Source organism: Macrosteles quadrilineatus, unplaced genomic scaffold (assembly GCF_028750875.1).
Source record: "Macrosteles quadrilineatus isolate MER2022 unplaced genomic scaffold, UCM_ALF_1.0 Scaffold_8__2_contigs__length_117827958, whole genome shotgun sequence".
NCBI lineage: Eukaryota > Metazoa > Arthropoda > Insecta > Hemiptera > Cicadellidae > Macrosteles > Macrosteles quadrilineatus.
The window spans coordinates 23,125,733-23,144,085 of record NW_026542601.1 but is presented as its reverse complement, the minus strand read 5'-3'; the positions used below and the strand labels follow the sequence as shown (position 1 = coordinate 23,144,085).

The window sequence follows — 18,353 nt, the reverse complement described above, 5'->3', positions numbered from 1 at the left end:
GTTCTAAAGTTATGTGTTAGAACTAAATAAAATATCTTATCAAATTTCCCTCCTCTATGATGACATGACATTGTTGGTACTCAAGCAACACTTTAAAAACCCTTGATCTAACAAGTTCACCTCTTATCTGAAACAACTTTTTCAGCCGTGCCTGGTCCTCAACGGGTGTCTGAAGCTGGTCTGCTAATGACGGAGATCTTGACTTTAGTCAACCAAGGCAACAACAGCGTGGTGGCGTCCCTGACTCTGGAGGCTCTACTAGGGTGGCTGGACACGAGATCTGCTGCGTCTGTTGTAGTGGCAGCTCTGATGAGAGTGCTTGGTATCACAGTTGCCAACCCTGACACATTGGGAGCACTGCTTGAGGCTAGCCTTACAGCATTTTTCAGAAAGACTGGTATGTAAATGGTGCCTCATGGTCATAGAATTTTCTGCTATTGTAAGCTTGGCTGATTTAAAACATGTAACTATTTAGATTGGATCTTATTCTTAAAGATTGGTAAAAAATTAACCAGATTGATCCTAATATTATAAATTCTTAACATGAGATACTCTGATGACAATCATTCATAATTTATTTTTATTTTGGTTTAATGCTGAAAATAAACCAAAAAATTGTTGTTTAAAAAGTAAATTGGTTAAACAGATCTTAAATTTTACCTAAAATCATAAATAGACAAAAATAGGTTGTTAATGATATAAGATACTAAATAACCCACCTTTATTTTATAAAATATTAATACAACTAAAAAAAGACTATGGCATTAGTTTTGTCTACTCTTTGGTATTTATATTTTTGTATCTGTACATTTGTTTTTATTTTTCATATTTTTTTTGCCTCTCCTTCACTTTTTAGGACACCGACACTACGCTTGTGCCTACATGATCACTTAGATATATATAAACAATTTATGATTGGAATTATTTGAATTTGAAATTGAGTAATCGATTGATTTGATTGATTGAATTGAATCGAAGTTGTGTGCTCTACTGCTAGACGAGCTAGCTCCTCAATATTTGTTGTTTGCTTTAGTTTTTCTTGTTTTACTATTATTTAGTGCTGTGAATTTCAAGCTGAAGCGAGTCTAGCTTAAGATCTCGAGTGATCGTTAGAATGACCAGCCGAGCTGAGCTTTTATTCTTGCAATGGCAGAAAGTGTCTTCGAAGATAGCACAATAGATCCCCTTAGATGATCAACATTGATACATTATGCTAAGTAAGTGGTGAAAGTTTGCACAATCAATCCATCAATCTTGTTATTAGGAATGTCAGATTCGTCTCAGCCATCTTGGTCCATGGTAGTACACACTCTCCAGCCCATAGTCCCGCGCCACCCTCCTCTAGAAGACTCTCTTGTGGCTAACAGTCACTTGCTGTCTTTGTACGCTCTGTCCATCAAACATCTGCCCACATCCTTGGATGTGCGAGAGGAAGCTAACCTCCTCAACAATCTGAACCAGTGGTTGGCCTTGGCTAAAATCAGGTAGCACTTTAAAATATTTTTGAAAAGTTATTGCACTATCTTAGAGCACAGTGTTTCCAATAGTGATGTGTCAAAACCGAATCTCAAATCTCAAAACCTTCAAAACTTATGAAAAGTTTCGGTTTTGAGATTCAAAAGTTTAAAAAGTGAAGATTTTGGCAGTTTTATTTTTAAACTGCTGAAATTTTTTGTGCCATTGGTATTGTTTTCAATGTTGTTTCCAAACAAGCTAGTAGAAACAGAGCAAACATCACCATTAACAGTAATGAAACAAGTAAATTTTATAGTGATGGGCGGATCCAAGAAAATGTCGATACCGGATCCGGATCCGGATCTTGAAAAATTTGGATCCGGATCTTCGGATCTTCGGATCCGGATCCAGATACAAACTGTCATAAGGGCGGGTAAAAAAAACGTAATTAACAGAATGCCAATTTAAATCATACTTTTATTATTTTTTATCACGAAGCATCGGGTGAGATTAAAATACTAACGGGATATTTTTGAGACGAAATTATAGGCCGTTAGCTTATCATCCAGGTACAAAACTAAAAACTAGAGGTGTGAAGATATCCGAAAAATCAGATCGGATTCAGTTTGGAAAGATACATGCCATTGCCATATATGTTATTTATTTGTATCAAGAGACAAACACTGAAACATGGCCTTGCCATATAAGTTATTTGCACCAAGAGACAAACACTAAGACATGACCTTGCCATATAAGTAATTTGCATCAAAAGACAAACACCGAGTCATAACCCTGTCATATAAGTTATTTGCATCACCAGACAAATACTGAGTCATGGCCTTGCCATATACCGGTATGTTATTTGCATCAAAAGACAAAAACTGAGTCATGGCCTTGCCATATAAGTTATTTGCATCAAAAGACAAACACTGAGACATGGCCTTGCCATATAAGTTATTTGCATCAAGAGACAAACGCTGAGACATGGCCTTGCCATATAAGTTATTTGCATCAAGAGGCAAACACTGAGACATGGCCTTGCCATACAAGTTATTTGCATCTAGATACAAACATCGAGACATGGCCTTGCCATAAAAGTTGTTTGCATGAAGAGACAAGCACTCGGGGAAAAAACGGTCTTGTACATGGATACAGATAGCTTTGTGTTAGTAAAAATATCGGTGTTGTACAGTGATACAGACAGCTTTGTGTTGGTAAAAAAATCGGGGTTGTACAGTGATACAGCAGCTTTGTGTTAGGAAAAAATCGGGGTTGTACAGTGATACAGACTGCTTTGTGTTAGTAAAAAAATCGGTGTTGTACAGTGATACAGACAGCTTTGTGTTTAGTAAACAAATCGGGGTTGTACAGTGATACAGACAGCTTTTTGTGTTAGTAAAAAATCGGTGTTGTACAGTGATACAGACAGCTTTGTGTTAGTAAAAAAAATCGGTGTTGTACAGTGATACAGACAGCTTTGTGTTTAGTAAACAAATCGGGGTTGTACAGTGATACAGACAGCTTTGTGCTAGTAAAAACATTCGGGGTTATACAGTGATACAGACAGCTTTGTGTTAGTTAAAAAATCGGTGTTGTACAGTGATACAGACAGCTTTGTGCTAGTAAAAACATTCGGGGTTGTACAGTGATACAGACAGCTTTGTGTTAGTTAAAAAATCGGTATTGTACAGTGATACAGACAGCTTTGTGTTGGTAAAAAATCGGGGTTGTACAGTGATACAGACAGCTTTTTGTGTTAGTAAAAAATCGGTGTTGTACAGTGATACAGACAGCTTTGTGTTAGTAAAAAAATCGGTGTTGTACAGTGATACAGACAGCTTTGTGTTTAGTAAACAAATCGGGGTTGTACAGTGATACAGACAGCTTTGTGTTGGTAAAAAATCGGGGTTGTACAGTGTTACAGACAGCTTTTTGTGTTAGTAAAAAATCGGTGTTGTACAGTGATACAGACAGCTTTGTGTTAGTAAAAAAATCGGTGTTGTACAGTGATACAGACAGCTTTGTGTTTAGTAAACAAATCGGGGTTGTACAGTGATACAGACAGCTTTGTGCTAGTAGAAACATTCAGGGTTGTAGAGTGATACAGACAGCTTTGTGTTAGTAAAAATATCGGTGTTGTACAGTTCTCGCAGCTAGTCTGGGCGCGCGGACCCTTGTGTACTAACCGTCCCCCACGCCAAAGCCATGAAGACAGCAGTGAGGCGCTGAACAACCCCAGTGTGCCGTGTGGGCCGAATGTTTTTGGAAACGAGCAATAAACACTCCCCTCTACACCCCCTGTCCTAGCGCGGCCGCGCGCCCAGACTAGCTGCGAGAACTGTACAGTGATACAGACAGCTTTGTGTTTAGTAAACAAATCGGGATTGTACAGTGATACAGACAGCTTTGTGTTAGTTAAAAATCGGTGTTGTTCAGTGATACAGACAGCTTTGTGTTGGTAAAAAATCGGGGTTGTACAGTGATACAGACAGCTTTGTGTTTAGTAAACAAATCGGGGTTGTACAGTGATACAGACAGCTTTGTGTTAGGAAAAAATCGGGAAAAAAATTGAAAAAATCGGATCCATCAAAACCGGATCCATCAAAACCGGATCCAGCCCAAGATCCGGATTTTTTTTTATCCGATCCGGTGCCGGTTCTAGCTCGGATCCGGCGGATCCGGTAGTCCGATATCCGGATCCGACCATCACTAAAATTTTATTCTGAACTTCAAAAGGTATCTTAAATACTATAACTGGTACAATTCAGTTTCACATCAATATTTACTAAACACAAAGAAATATTAACCACTAAATGTTCTAATTAATCTAATATTCATGTTTATGTTGGTGTTAGAAGTTTATTTTTTTGTTGGTTGTTTATGAACAGTTATGTTTTATTGGGTTTTAAGATTATCAGTCACATTCACATATTTATGTTATGTCACGGTCAGGATCTCTTTCATTTTTGATTGCATACTTAATATTTTATGATTATGTGTATTTTTTTAGTTTAGGTTTTGAGATTCGAGATTCTGGATTAGATTTTTTAAAGTTTCGGTTTCGGTTTTGAGATTCAAAATTTCTGGTTTTGACCATCACTAGTTTCCAAATCTTTTTTTAATTGCGTACTACTTCCCAAGCAAAATTATTTTGTGTACCACTCATTCACTTGGAAGTAGTTACAAATTTTGCTGAACTTTATATAGTAGTTATAATTATTTTGCTCACCTAAATTACCCATCGAAATCATATTTTTTGAAATTGATGAAAAGTCAGTCACTTAACTATTTGATTAGTTTAAACCAACAAAATAATCTTGTTCTCGTTACACCTAATGTCTTGTTTATTCATAATTGCCTATTAGCGTTAAATACTAAAACATAAAATTACACCACATACCACTGCAGTAATATAATCTTTGAGTACTACTAGTGTTTAGTGTTATACTTGGTTCACAGGTTGGAAAGCACTGGAGATAGTAATTGGTTTTAGGATTGAAAAGTTTTGCCTTCACTTTTGTTATGACACTCTACTTTGTAGTCATGTTAATGAAGCATTGGAAAAATCTGATACCTGAATGTAACATTTACCATTAATACAGAGAAGTTGTATTCAGAGGATACATGCTTATGGGACAACCGTACTTCATAGCTCTGGTATGTTGGGGTGGAAATGTACTAGTAAAAAAATGTAGCAAGGAAAAGCCTGAACCGTGATTGCCACATAGCATATTTTTTTACTGCAGGTGTATCGCACGGTGCCTTCCTATCGTGTGAGCGCTGTAGAACGTGATTGTGAGAGGAGAAAGGAGAGTAGAAGGGGATGACAAATAGAATTTTCTCTAGACACCAGCAACTGGTGCTAGACACCACTTAAGTGTACCATTGAACGTATCCTATGTATATTACTTCTCTGTGATTTAATCAAGCACAGTATTTGCAGTATTCACTCCCTATATTTTGCCTATTCCATATACCGGTAAGTTTCAATATCTTTGTAAAATTGCTGTTGATTCTTTGTCACTGATGTTATCTTTGTACTTACACCTGTAATTTTTCTCACCTTTTAACATATCTATTGACTTGATTAATGTTTGTACAGTGACAGTGTTGAGTCCAAGGTGCCCCTGTTGTGGTCACATGCCTTATACTTGGCTTGGCGTCAGTGCGAGTACAGCTCAGATGCTGAGGCAGGTCCTCTCACTCTACGTAGGATCACTACTTTGGTGGCTCAGGCTGCCGATCACCGTGCTGGCGCCTGGGGCTTACTGGGGGCTATAGGGATTGTCAAGTCTACAGCACCATCTAACAAGTAAGTAAAATATCGGTAAAAAATGTAAAAAATGTTGTTTTAATCAAGCTGTTACAGTTCAGTAAATAAGTATAAGGATCTAACAATCTTTTATTCAGAAACATTGACTTTTAACATATTTGTATGCAAAGTTGTTTTTATGATTTTTACAATGTTTTTATTCAGTGTGTTGCATCCTTTCTTGTAGTTTCTAAAGTGACCAAAAAATTTAATTTAATGTTTGAAAGCTAATTCCTATTCACAACACAAACAAAATGGCATGATTATCACTGAAAGGTTCCTTTTTTTAACAGGGTAAACATTAAGTATTAATTTCCTCTTATGTGTCTTGTGTAGACTTGTACAAGAAAGCCTAAGGCCTAAGGGCAAATTTTGAGGAAACTAGTCCTTTTTCTGAGCTGAAGATACAATCCATTATGACCCCCCTCCTAGAGCCTCCATTCTTAAAAGGGGTCGAGTTTATAGTTTTAGTTTCCTTTGCATAAGTCCCCTTTATCTAACCATTTTAAAATGTAATATCTATTAGTTTTGTAATTTAATCTAATTTTCTACTGTTGGGATGATAAAAATGGAGAGGATATGTATGTAAGTGAGCCAACTTCTAGAGTTCCTTGTTATTGTGCTGATTAAGACTGGAACGGTGGCGTCGTCCTGTAATCCAGCTACTAGGAGGTCATGAATTTTGGATATTTATAAGCATGCACTGTGGATGCGATACTCCCTTGTGTGGATTAACGTCCGCACTAGTGAGTACTAGGACTATCCGCAGTACTATCCTGATAATTAGACCAATTCGTTAATTACAATGAAAAATGTGGTTCGGATTCCACTATAAACTGTAGGACCCTTAGTTGCCATTGGCTGTATGGGCTTTTAATTATCAACTGTGTCTAAGGAACGTGTTGGCCTTAGTCACTAAGAAAAATACAAGATCGCGCCACTCATCGTACAGTCATCCTTCACTCATATTTGGGTTTAAATACGCACATAGTGGTGTCCCCCATCTTAAATACTTAATTGATTAATTATACTGATTAATTATAAGAATTATTCGGTTCACATGTGTTATAGTTCATTTTTTCTTTAATACTATGGTACAATACAATGAAATGTCGTCTGCAGATTCAAAACAATATAGTTGTGATTTTTTATGGAGCCAATTATCCAATGTTTTTAGAGTGTATTTTAAAAGTGAGTTACTGAACTACAGTTTTAAATTGTAAGTTAAGTATTTTTACGCAAATAAAACTATAAACTTTAGTAGACATTTAAAATTTTACAACTAAAAGGACTTATAAATAAACTCACATTTCTCCTAGCCAAAAGCACATGTTTTGAACACTAACTGGATATCCTTGAGGGAGACACTAGAGGCACAATCATTTCACTTTTATTAATTATTAATCGGTTGCCAATCATTTTACTACTCAACCACTGTTTTAACTTGGGTTTAATAAACGTTTACAAGACAAGGATCCTAAACACATCAAGATAGACAGGAAGCAACAAAGACACTACAGTACTTGAATTTAGCAGTAATTTCCTGTTTGGATCTCCACCCCACCCCCTGCCCACCTGTACATCGTACATCTGACCAGTTTATCACTAGGGCCTGACCTTTGGAGCAACAACAATTGTAACAACAACAATCTGAGAATAAACCTAGATTACATCTGCATTTGGGATAATATTTGTGAAGAGATTCATTATCTAGAGTTATTTTTATTTACAAATCGTTTAAGAAGAGGATTTTAATTTTTAATACATTTACTTATTTATTTTAATATAATTGACCTTTGCTAAGCACTGTGAGAAGATAAGTTAGATACTTACCATCGTTCTGTTTAATAATATACCTGGATTTGTTCATCCAATACTTATGGCTTAAAAAATCAAAAATAAAGGATCAAATGCAACTTTGTTTATATTTTATTGCTACTCTATTTGAAATATTGAGAATATTTACATCATGGGGTTCCAAATTGAAGAAACTAAGAATGGAAAGCCTAATATAATTTTTGATAATTATAAATATAGGCAAAATTACATAGCTAAAAGTGGTGAAATCACATGGCGTTGCCTTGGAAGGAACTGCAATGCAGCAATTAAGACTGACTCTGATATATCAACTATAACTGCAACCAACCCCAAACACTCTGGACCTCACCCAGTGACTATGAGGTCGCTGATATCACCTAAAGCCTCAGTTTTAGTTTCACCTAGTGTATCGATTAAAAAGGTTGAGAGTCCTTTTCAAGCATCCACACCACAGTTATCTGGTTTTACACCTGATACTCCTATAGTACCTAATCAAGATCAACAAGAAACAATAACATCCCTCACATTACTTGAGCTCCAAGAGGAATACAGACAGCTCAAGGAGACAAATGAGAATCTTGAAAAACAGCTCAAATGTATCCTTGACCATTCCATTGAATCAGACACACGTCTTATGGAATATACAGATGAAATTTTTCCTGTTCCTAATTACCTCCCCAAAAATGCACCCCAAATGACAGATAAGAGTGTACAATGTGAGCCACCTTTAAAAACCGACTCTGCTACTTCTACCAATGACCTGCCGACTAATAATGACAAAACCACCGGAACCAGAAAACATGAACCCAACCAACAAAATACGATTAATGACAAAAAATCTCAGATTAGTTTATCATTACTAAACAATGAATGGATTACAGATGACACGATTTTACTGTACTATGAAAATCTGGCACTTTCTGTTTCCAACATGGCAGAGAATGTCCTGTTCATGAATGCAGTAGTAACACAAGCAATTAAATGCCTACAGGATAAAGATGCAGATGAACTCATTACTCCGTTGGAGTTTAGTAGTAAGACACATATTTTTTTCCCCATTAATGATGTTGAATATGAAACAAATGTGAATGATCCTGATGATACTCAAAACAAATACAAAAACAATGGTTCACACTGGAGCTTGCTGTTATTTGTAAAACACCTTAACTAGTTTTTTTACTTTGACTCATGTGGAACTTATAATTTGGTTCATGCACAAAAAGTTGCCAACAAAGTAAACAATTACTTTAAAACAAATGCAGAGATCTCTTTCCAAACTGTGACAGTTCCACAACAGTCAAACACTTTTGACTGTGGCGTTTATCTTACGATATTTACTGATATTGTTGTTCAGATGATAAAACATAATACTCTAGATATGTTAGAAACAGCAAACAGTGAAATTCCCTTTTCAATCAAACAGGCTAGCATTGTAACAAAGAGAGCTCAGTTAGCAGCCATGTGGAAAACTTTTCACCAATTATCACCTGAAGACATCTTCGACATGATGTTTCGGCTGCCTTTGCCGGAACCAGATTCATTGAAAAGCAACACCAAATTTTCTCGGGCAAATGAGCTATATACGTATCATGACAAACAGTGCCAAACAACAGATGAAAAATGGGAAATTCCAAAAAAAGTTAAGGGCAAATTACCTATGGAAAATCAATGTTTTAATCTACCTTTGAAAAACAGTTTCAGTTTACTTTCAGAGGAGGATCACAAAATGCAAGCTGTGGAACATAAAAATACACACTCCATCAAAAATAGGTTAAAAAAGAAGAAAAAAGTAAACCTGGGTATGAAGGATTCCCCACTCGAAAATCCAGTCAGAGTTGAACTATATGCAGATAGTCAAGGAAAAGGAGTCCCCGAGATTGTTGGCTTGTGCAGTGGAAACAAAGTTTATGTAAGTGGTTTGGTCAAGTCTGGAGCTGACATTAAACATATTTACAGTCAAGCGGAAAAATCCAGCCAAAAACCCCTTATTTTGATAGCAGGGACAAATGATATGAAAAAGTCCTCAGAAGTAATTTACAGAGAAATGGAAAGTAAAATTAAACTTTTATGTGATTCAAGACCAGTTTGTATAACAACTATCCCTCCCAGATTCGATCTGCAGCCCAATGACAACATTCATTATGATATAGCATTGGCAAATAACTATATCAGAGAAATTTCTGCAAGACTGGTTAATGTTAAACTCATTGATTTTGAATGTTTCCAAAGAGATGATTTTTCACGGCATGGAATGCATTTAAACTACAGAGGTAAAAAAAGGCTGGCTTACATGATCATTGATTTTGCTCAAAGCACTGTTGATGGAAAGTTAATACCACATGATGAAAAGCAAGAATTTTTGTTACCTAACTCAAATAATACAATAAATGTAATAGAAACTCACATGGAAAGGGTGATCAAGCAACACAAGAACGATAGCAGTGTTGGATTTGCACACAGTATTTCTAGTGATTTCAATGATCCACGCCATATGTCTGCAGGGGTGGCAGTAGTATTTAAATCACAGTTTGGTAAACCAACAGTTTCACAATGCATTACCAACCACCTGGCAATACAGAACAAGGAAAATGGTGCTTCAGTATACAGTTTGATCACCAAGGAAAGATACTTTGGCAAACCAACTCAACAAGATTACGATGCTGCTTTTCAAGACCTAACTCAACACTTTAAAAAAACAGGCCTGAAACACCTCATATGCTCTCCGATTGGATGTGTCAGAGATAATGTAAATTTGAGTCATTTTGTGTCCAATTTATTACAATTTCAACAAGAAACTAATGCCTCAGTCACGGTTGTCTCATATTACCAAAAATCTTTCCGACGGTTAAGAAATGGATTATCGCATGAAGAATTTACAAGGCAAATACAATGTATGTTGCACAACAAATCTAAAACTTGTGATTCTCCGCCCTCTCTGAATGCCTGTGGAGACAAGCCTCAACCGCCAGCAGCTCAAAACTTATCGCCTGCAGTTGCTCAACCTCACAACAGGTCAACACACTCTGGTACTTCTTCAACATCTACCTTAGATGGAAACAACAAGAGAGTTGAGATAAATAACAGCGAGACAGCTCCAACATGTGCTATTCAAGGAACACCCCAATCTACACCAGCCCTTCATCCCATCTTGGCTCCTGGAGAGCTACAGTATAATGAAGCAGTTAAGGAGGGCTTATGTGTTGTGAGTAATAGTGATACCCAAAAGCAGAGCAATTGTGATAGTGATGTGTTCAATGCAGTATCTTTAAGTGAGTCTCCATCCAGAAATAAATCTTTTACCTTTCATACTCAAACTAGTTTTTTATAAATAATTCAATTGCTAATTCTGGGATGTGTGGAATTGGTGGGGAAACTGGCAAAAAAACAAACCTAGACCTTAACAAATGTAAAACAACAAATTGCAAAAGAATTAAGTCTTTAAAAAATACAATAACTATTTTCCATCAAAATATACAACATTTAGCTTCTAGAATAAATTCTTTACAAGCAATTTTAAGTGAGATAACTCCTCACATAGTTGTGCTAACTGAGCACGATATGAGAGAGGAGGAAATAAAACGACTAAATATTGAATCCTACTTATCGAGGACTTACTTTTCCAGAAAAAATAAAAGTAAAGGGGGGGTTATTATTTTGACAAGGGAGGGCTTTGATTTGAGGAGAGTTAATTTGCCAGTTTCCTTAACTGGTTTGATTCTTGAGGAGAAGCAGTTTGAGTTTTGTGCATGTTCATGGAATGTAAATAAGGAAAAGTTTATTGTAGTTGGTATTTACAGATCACCCAACTCAAATGTAAATATTTTTGTAGATAGACTAGGTATATTAATTAAGTATTTAAGTAAAAAATGTGATAAGCTAATCATTGCAGGTGATCTAAATATTGATGTATTAAAAAATGATCGCAAACATATGCTATTGAAAGAGATGCTAAAATCAGAGAACATGAGGTACCTGGTCAGTTTCCCAACAAGAGTTACGGAAAATTCTGAAACCGCAATAGACAATTTTTTGATTAAAAATATCAACTTATCCAGGGTAGAGGTAGAGGGTCTGATTACTTTTTTATTTGATCACGATGGCCAGTTACTAAAAATAAAATGTCAAAATTACATAAAAAATTTAAATTTACCAATAAAACAAGAAATACGTAAATTCTCATCAGAAAATATAAATCTTTTCTCAAAGCTACTTTCCCAGGAAACATGGGCTGACGTGTACTATGCTAAGGTTGAAAATAAATATGATGTATTTTACAAATTATTTGCCTTCTATTTTGATCAGGCTTTTCCAAAATTACTGGTTACAAAAAGAAAGAAGAAATGTACCTGGATATCTAAAGAGCTGAAGGATAAACAAAAGCAGATAATAGAAACAACTAAGGAGTATCGGAGTAAAAAGAGTAGGGGTTTAAAATGTTATCTAGACAAAGAAAAAAAATTATATAAAACTGAACTAAATCAAGCAAAACATAATTATTTTCAGAATAAGATTAAAAATTCCACTAATATTCAAAGAACAGTTTGGTCCATAATTAACTCTGAAGTTGGTCAAAATGAGAGACAATCACAAAATATAACTTTAAAGCAAGATTCTGGCATTGTGTCTGATCCAAATATAATTGCAAACATGTTCAATGAGCATTTCAGTAATATTGTAACTGATCTGACTAGTAATAATAATTCTGTGAATTGTGATGTACCCACATATAGTTTTAGCGATGACTTGTACATTAAGCAAAAATTTGAACTTAAACCAATAAGTGAGAGGGAGGTGGAAGGAATCATTAATTCGTTAAAAAACAAGTATTCTTGTGGCCATGACGAAATCCCAGTCACAGTGATTAAGGGTGTTAAAAATAACATTAATAAAATTCTGTGCCATTTGATAAATTCTTCATTTGTATCAGGAATATTCCCAGAAAAATTAAAGCAAGCAAAATTAATTCCATTACATAAAAAGAACGACACATCAAATGTATCAAATTATCGACCGTTATCTATACTTCCGTCCATTTCCAAAATATATGAAAAAGCTGTGTATCTACAATTTTATGAATATTTGGAGAGTTTTAAAATGCTGGATGAAAATCAACATGGCTTCCGAAGGGGGAGATCTGTTGTCAGTGCAGCTGTATCTTTTGTTGAAACCGTGATCAACTCAGTTGACCACGGTAAGTTTACAAAAGGTATATTTATGGACCTTTCAAAAGCTTTTGATAGTGTCAAACACTCTAAACTTCTAGAAAAGCTTAAAATTCTGGGAGTATCAAGAAGATCTCTTAATTGGTTCACTTCATATTTAACAAATAGGTCTCAATATGTAGAAATATCTCATCTAACGGATAAAAATAAAGTAATGAAATCAAACTCAGCTTATAGACCAGTCAAATTTGGGGTGCCTCAAGGTTCTATTCTTGGGCCCTTGCTCTTTTTGTGTTACTTGAGGGGCATGGAAAATATGATAATTCATAAACAAAATTCAAAATTATGTCTCTACGCTGATGACTCAAATTTAATTTTATCAGCTGACTCATTGGAGGAGATAGAAATTTTTTCTTCTAATGAACTTGATAACATTGGGGACTACTTACATGATCATAACCTTATTTTAAATTCTGAAAAAACTAAGTTCATAACGTTTAAAACACAACAAAACCGAAAATCTTCAGATCCAACACTAGAATATAAATCACAAAACATCAACAGGGAAAGTAGTATAAATTTTCTAGGTCTAACAATAGATGAGCACCTAAATTGGGATGAGCATGTTAAAAAGATCCTGCTAAAGATTAATTCTGGAGTTTATGCTCTATCAAAAATGTCTTTTTATTGCAATATAAACACTTTAAAGAATATATATTTTGCTCATGTACATTCCCATATCCAATTCGGCATAGCATTATACGGTTCAACAAAACAAAGAAATATGGACTCTATTTTAAAACAGCAAAAAAAAGCTATCAGGATAATGCTCAAGCTTAAGGGGGATGATTCATGCAAACAACACTTTACACATCTAAAAATCTTTACAGTTTATGGACAATATATATATGAAGTTATTCTTATTGCTAGAAAACAAGATTTGAGTGAAAACCCGATTACAAGCCACAACTATAAGCTTAGGAAAAAAAGTGGGGTTGTTGAACCTCATAGGCTCAAGTTTTATGAAAAAAAACCGTCCAATGCAGGCCAAAGATTTTTAAAATTTATCCCCAAAAATATAAAAAAAGAAACAGATTTTAATAAGTTTAAAAAATTACTCAAAGATTATATATTAAATTTAGCTATTTATTCTATGGAAGAGTTCTCCACCTCCCTGGCATAGGTAGCATTAAGTTATTTTAATTTTGTATTTCATTCTTGACTAGCTAAAGACTTGTTGTTATTATTTTACTTGTTAATATTTACTAATATCATTGTAGTTGTATTTCTTTTTATTGACGCTATTCATTGTACCACCTTTGTACAAAAATATGAATAAAGAATATGAATATGAATATGAATATGAATATGAATGGTCATAAGTCATAACAAAAATCAACAACACCTAACTCAATTGTTGTTTGTAGGTGCAAACTGCTAGGCCGGTTCCTAGTAGCCCTAGTCCTGGCTCAGTTGCCTGAATGTCACAACAACAACGGACAAGACCTTCCTCCGTTTGTGCGCACCAAGCCACACGCACCCGGTGCCATCTCCTCCAATACCAAGTTAGTTTATATGAAATGAGTTGAGTGAAAAATACTGGACAAGGACATATTGTATTTTTGTCTAACATTATTTTTTTGACAGACTTTTTCTAGTGTGGCCTCAGTTTTTACGCATGAGTTGGACCGGACTTTAAAATATTTCATTTACATTTAATTTGACTTTTCCATGTCAAATTCAAAATTAATCTAAAAAATGTATCTACCTGAACGTGATTTCTGTCATATTGCCATCCATCCCCAGTGTACAATGTACTTATACTTCACAATATCATTATAATTTCTCACTTTTCACAATTGAATCATAATTAATTTTTTCATGAACTCGCAAACATTTGTTACAGGGATTACACTCCATCAGCAGAAGCAGTCAAAGCTCTGGCAATACTGGAGAGTTGTGCTGGAGACAAGGCGTTCACAGATCTGAGGACGACAGTAGAGTTCGCAGTAAAAGTTGTGAAACAAGCAGAGAATTCACTGCATAACACTCATCAACTGGTGATGGATGTTGCTCGTCAACTCTACTCCGACCCGTTCCTGCACGCTCACCGGCTCACTGACAAGCCTCAGGCTTAAACATCTCCACGCTCAGCTACCATTGTGCTTTCAGTTGTTTATTTAAAATGTTTTATTAGTTTAAGATAATAATTCACTAGGTTTGATTACACAATGATTGAGCTAAACACGAGAACAAAATTGAAACAATGTTTGTGTAATGTGTTTAAGTGTAAGTTATTCATGCTTATTATTTAAAAAATTAAGAATGGGTTTAATTCAATTTTGATGTTTGAGTAGGTTTTCTATGATATTAGTATTTTTTGGTAGAATTCTAAAGGCTATTCTAATTTTAGAAAAAAAAACCCTAAATATTTTGTAGGTATGAGGATCTTGTTTTTGTATTCGTTGTTTTTGACATTTTTGTATATTTACTTTGTATGTTTTTATTTAAGTGTTTGATTTGACCATGATGCCTATTGGCATGAGAGGTTTTATTTTAGGTACATAGAAGCAATTCAGTGCAATACTCCACAACTTTACCACAATATTTTCACTCCATTCAATTCAAGCACTACTAAAATTGTCAAATAGCCTGTTGTTTATCAAAGATGGATGAAAATGCACCTTGATGTATAAGTCTACTATTTTCTTACAATTTTTGACAAAGTTTAGACAATGATTAATTAATTAGTTCTAATATGACACTAAAACATTTATTTTTTCCCACAAAAGTCTGTACAATCTTATCAGATTACCTTAAATGTATTGTTATTTTAAGATTGATTAGCTTAAGTAAATTTAATTTATGTCATAGTTCTAGTCCTAGGCTGTGCATGAGAATCTAAACCAGTTTTTATTATAAGTTTTTGAACATGTGTCCCATAAGGGTGGTGTAGTAACAATAGTTATTTGTGTGCGAAGTGGCACTTTGCTGCATATGAGAGAAATGTTTATGTACGAGCCGCAGGCAAGTGTGGAAAGTTTCTCGAGTGCAGAAAAGGCACTTTGCAATGGCGTTATTCATTATATTTTTCCTACATTTACGATAAAGCAATAATTACTCTTTTAGATACTAAACATCAAACAACATGTTAGAGGATAGGTTAAATCTAAGAGTTGAATGAAATGGGAAACACTGCACCAGCTGATAGTAGTTGTTGTATCGTAAGTGTTGCCAACTTATTTTCAAGCATACATGTATTACATGCCTAATAAAAGCACACTGTTTTGTTGGAATACTGGAGTGCGCCAAAAGAATTAGTGCGGCAAAAGTAAGCAAATGCAGCAATCAGCTACTGTGCGTGCTATAATCAGTACAAGAAAGTCCGCTTTGTCAGGCGACTGTAGAAAAAATCTGTTATCCTCTGAATAATAGTTCATTTCACAATTCAATGAAAAAAACTCGTTTTTGACTCATATGTCGTAATTGTGATTTGTTATTAACTAATCATTGATTTTATCAACTAAATATTGATAATCCAATGTTTTGAGTTTTGTTGTTCTTATTGGTACCAACATGATAAAAATAATTTAGTTGAGCCATTTTAACAGAATAAATTAGCAGTTGATTTTAGGCCCTAGCACAGAAAATGCTTCTTTCATTTATCAAATTGCTTTCTAAAACAGGCTGAAAACATCCAAGTGTGGTGAAAAATGTTTAATGACAAGGTTAGGTTATACATTTCATTTCTTATTTTTCAGCTTCTTCATATGTGTAAAAACTACCTTTTGTGGGTTCTAAAACCTTAACTAATTTTAGCCTAATACAACTGCCTTATTAGTCTTATTACTTAAATTTCCTTGTAATAAAACAAACCTATAGGTTATCTTTACATGTTCATATGGTTATCTTACATACGGAAACATGCTTGCTATTTTTGTATGGATTTTTTTGTAAATTCATAAGGGGAGACTGAGTAGATACTAATGGTACCTACATTTCCTTGTTTCTTTGTTAAATCTTTTTTTATCATGCCAGTCTATTTTATGGCATAGTCAACTTCTAATTAATTGCATTATTAGATCAAATAATTAATTAAGAATGTACTATTTTGGTGTTTACATTAAATTATTATGCTAGGATCCTTTCCCAGTTATAGGATAAATAATCTACATTTTCTATTTCGATTTGTATGCTTTAAAGTACACTCATGGCTTTAATGTAGCCTACGTATTAAAATAAATTTGTTCTACCATAATCATGTTGTCATTATACATTTCCTTCTATTACAAGCCATCTTTTTTACATTTGGTTAACTTTTATTCTTGAACTCGTAATGAGAAACAAAATTTCAGTCAGCATGTTATTGAGTTTTGTCTCTTTGGGAGTTTATGTTCAAAATCATGTAAAAAAAATGCTAGTCGGTTTAAGTCAACAGGTTTTTTTTCAAACATTTGAAAGATTGCTTGCTCTGCAGCAGGATTATGTTATCAGCATACTGTATCAATCAACTTTTTTTCCTAGGACGCTAGGCAAGAGCCCGGCATTATCACTTAGATAAAATCCATTTGCGACTTGACAAAATTTGAGCCCGGGACCTCAGGGACCGATGTTCCGTGTTTTAATCATTAGACTATCTCTCTGCCCCTGTATCGAATAAGTAGATCCGTATGTTTTTTAAAGATTCTTAACTTAAATGTCAAATAATACTGGACCAAGAATAGATCCTTTTTGAACACCGTACATTAGAACAGGTTTTGACAAATACTTTGAGACCCTGACATGTTGTATCCTCAAAAGTCAAAATGTCATTTATTTCGCAAAAAACAGATATATTCCATCATATTATGATCTCTGTACAAAAATATTTACAATATTATTTAGCTTTATAAATTATATACACTTTTCTGGAAAAGCTTTTTGAATCAAGCAAAATTATCCCCCAAAATGGAGAGTTTACTCCTGTAAGTGGGAGAGAGTCGTTATATTTTTTGAGATTTTTGAAATGATGAAAAAAAGGAACTTTGAACGAGTTAAAAGTTGAAAGTTGCGCCCCGCTTGAAAGGTAAGATTTTTCCCAATGCAAGGGAACACCATGGATGCCTTAGTGTTTAACTTTTACTCTGGTAAACACAGTCAAAAGACTTGGTAAGGTCTAGGAGATACTGATTGTCGGTTGTTGATTGTTTGGACTCTTCATTGACTTTACTGGCAAGGCTTACACTATAACAGTAGATTTACCCCTTCAGACCAGAATGTGTTGACTGCAAAAAGTTTGTAGTGGTTGAGGATCAATCACATAAATAGGACGGTAATTGCTTGGCTCAAGTTTGTTATGCCCTTTTCAGCTCTTCACCGAAACACCCACTCTTTAAAAGAGGCATTGACTTCTTCCTTCAATGTCAATGAGATGCTTAAGAAGCCATACCAAGTTACCAAATCAGAAGTTGATTTGTTCTTTTCAATGCAAGGTGATTCATGTAATTTTAACTTATGCTTTTGACAGTTGCAGCATACTCTGTTATGGGGAACAGCTGTTCAAGGAGTTATTACCTTACTGGTAATAGAAATCTAAAGAAGATCTTTGAATAAAAAGTCTTTGGTAA

The 18,353-nt window shown here is 34.7% G+C and overlaps 1 protein-coding gene across 1 annotated transcript in view; it reads left to right on the top strand.

The window, feature by feature from the left end:
- LOC129000265 (ectopic P granules protein 5 homolog) overlaps nt 1-17,002 on the top strand; it is a 77,918-nt gene extending 60,916 nt beyond the window's left edge. Inside the window, exons 40-44 of the mRNA XM_054427225.1 lie at nt 146-397; nt 1,265-1,484; nt 5,558-5,767; nt 14,175-14,312; nt 14,654-17,002. Of these exons, the coding sequence (XP_054283200.1) occupies nt 146-397; nt 1,265-1,484; nt 5,558-5,767; nt 14,175-14,312; nt 14,654-14,885 (1,052 nt within the window). The 3' untranslated portion in view covers nt 14,886-17,002. The remainder of the gene's footprint in view (nt 1-145; nt 398-1,264; nt 1,485-5,557; nt 5,768-14,174; nt 14,313-14,653) is intronic.
- The last annotated feature ends 1,351 nt before the right edge of the window (nt 17,003-18,353 follow it).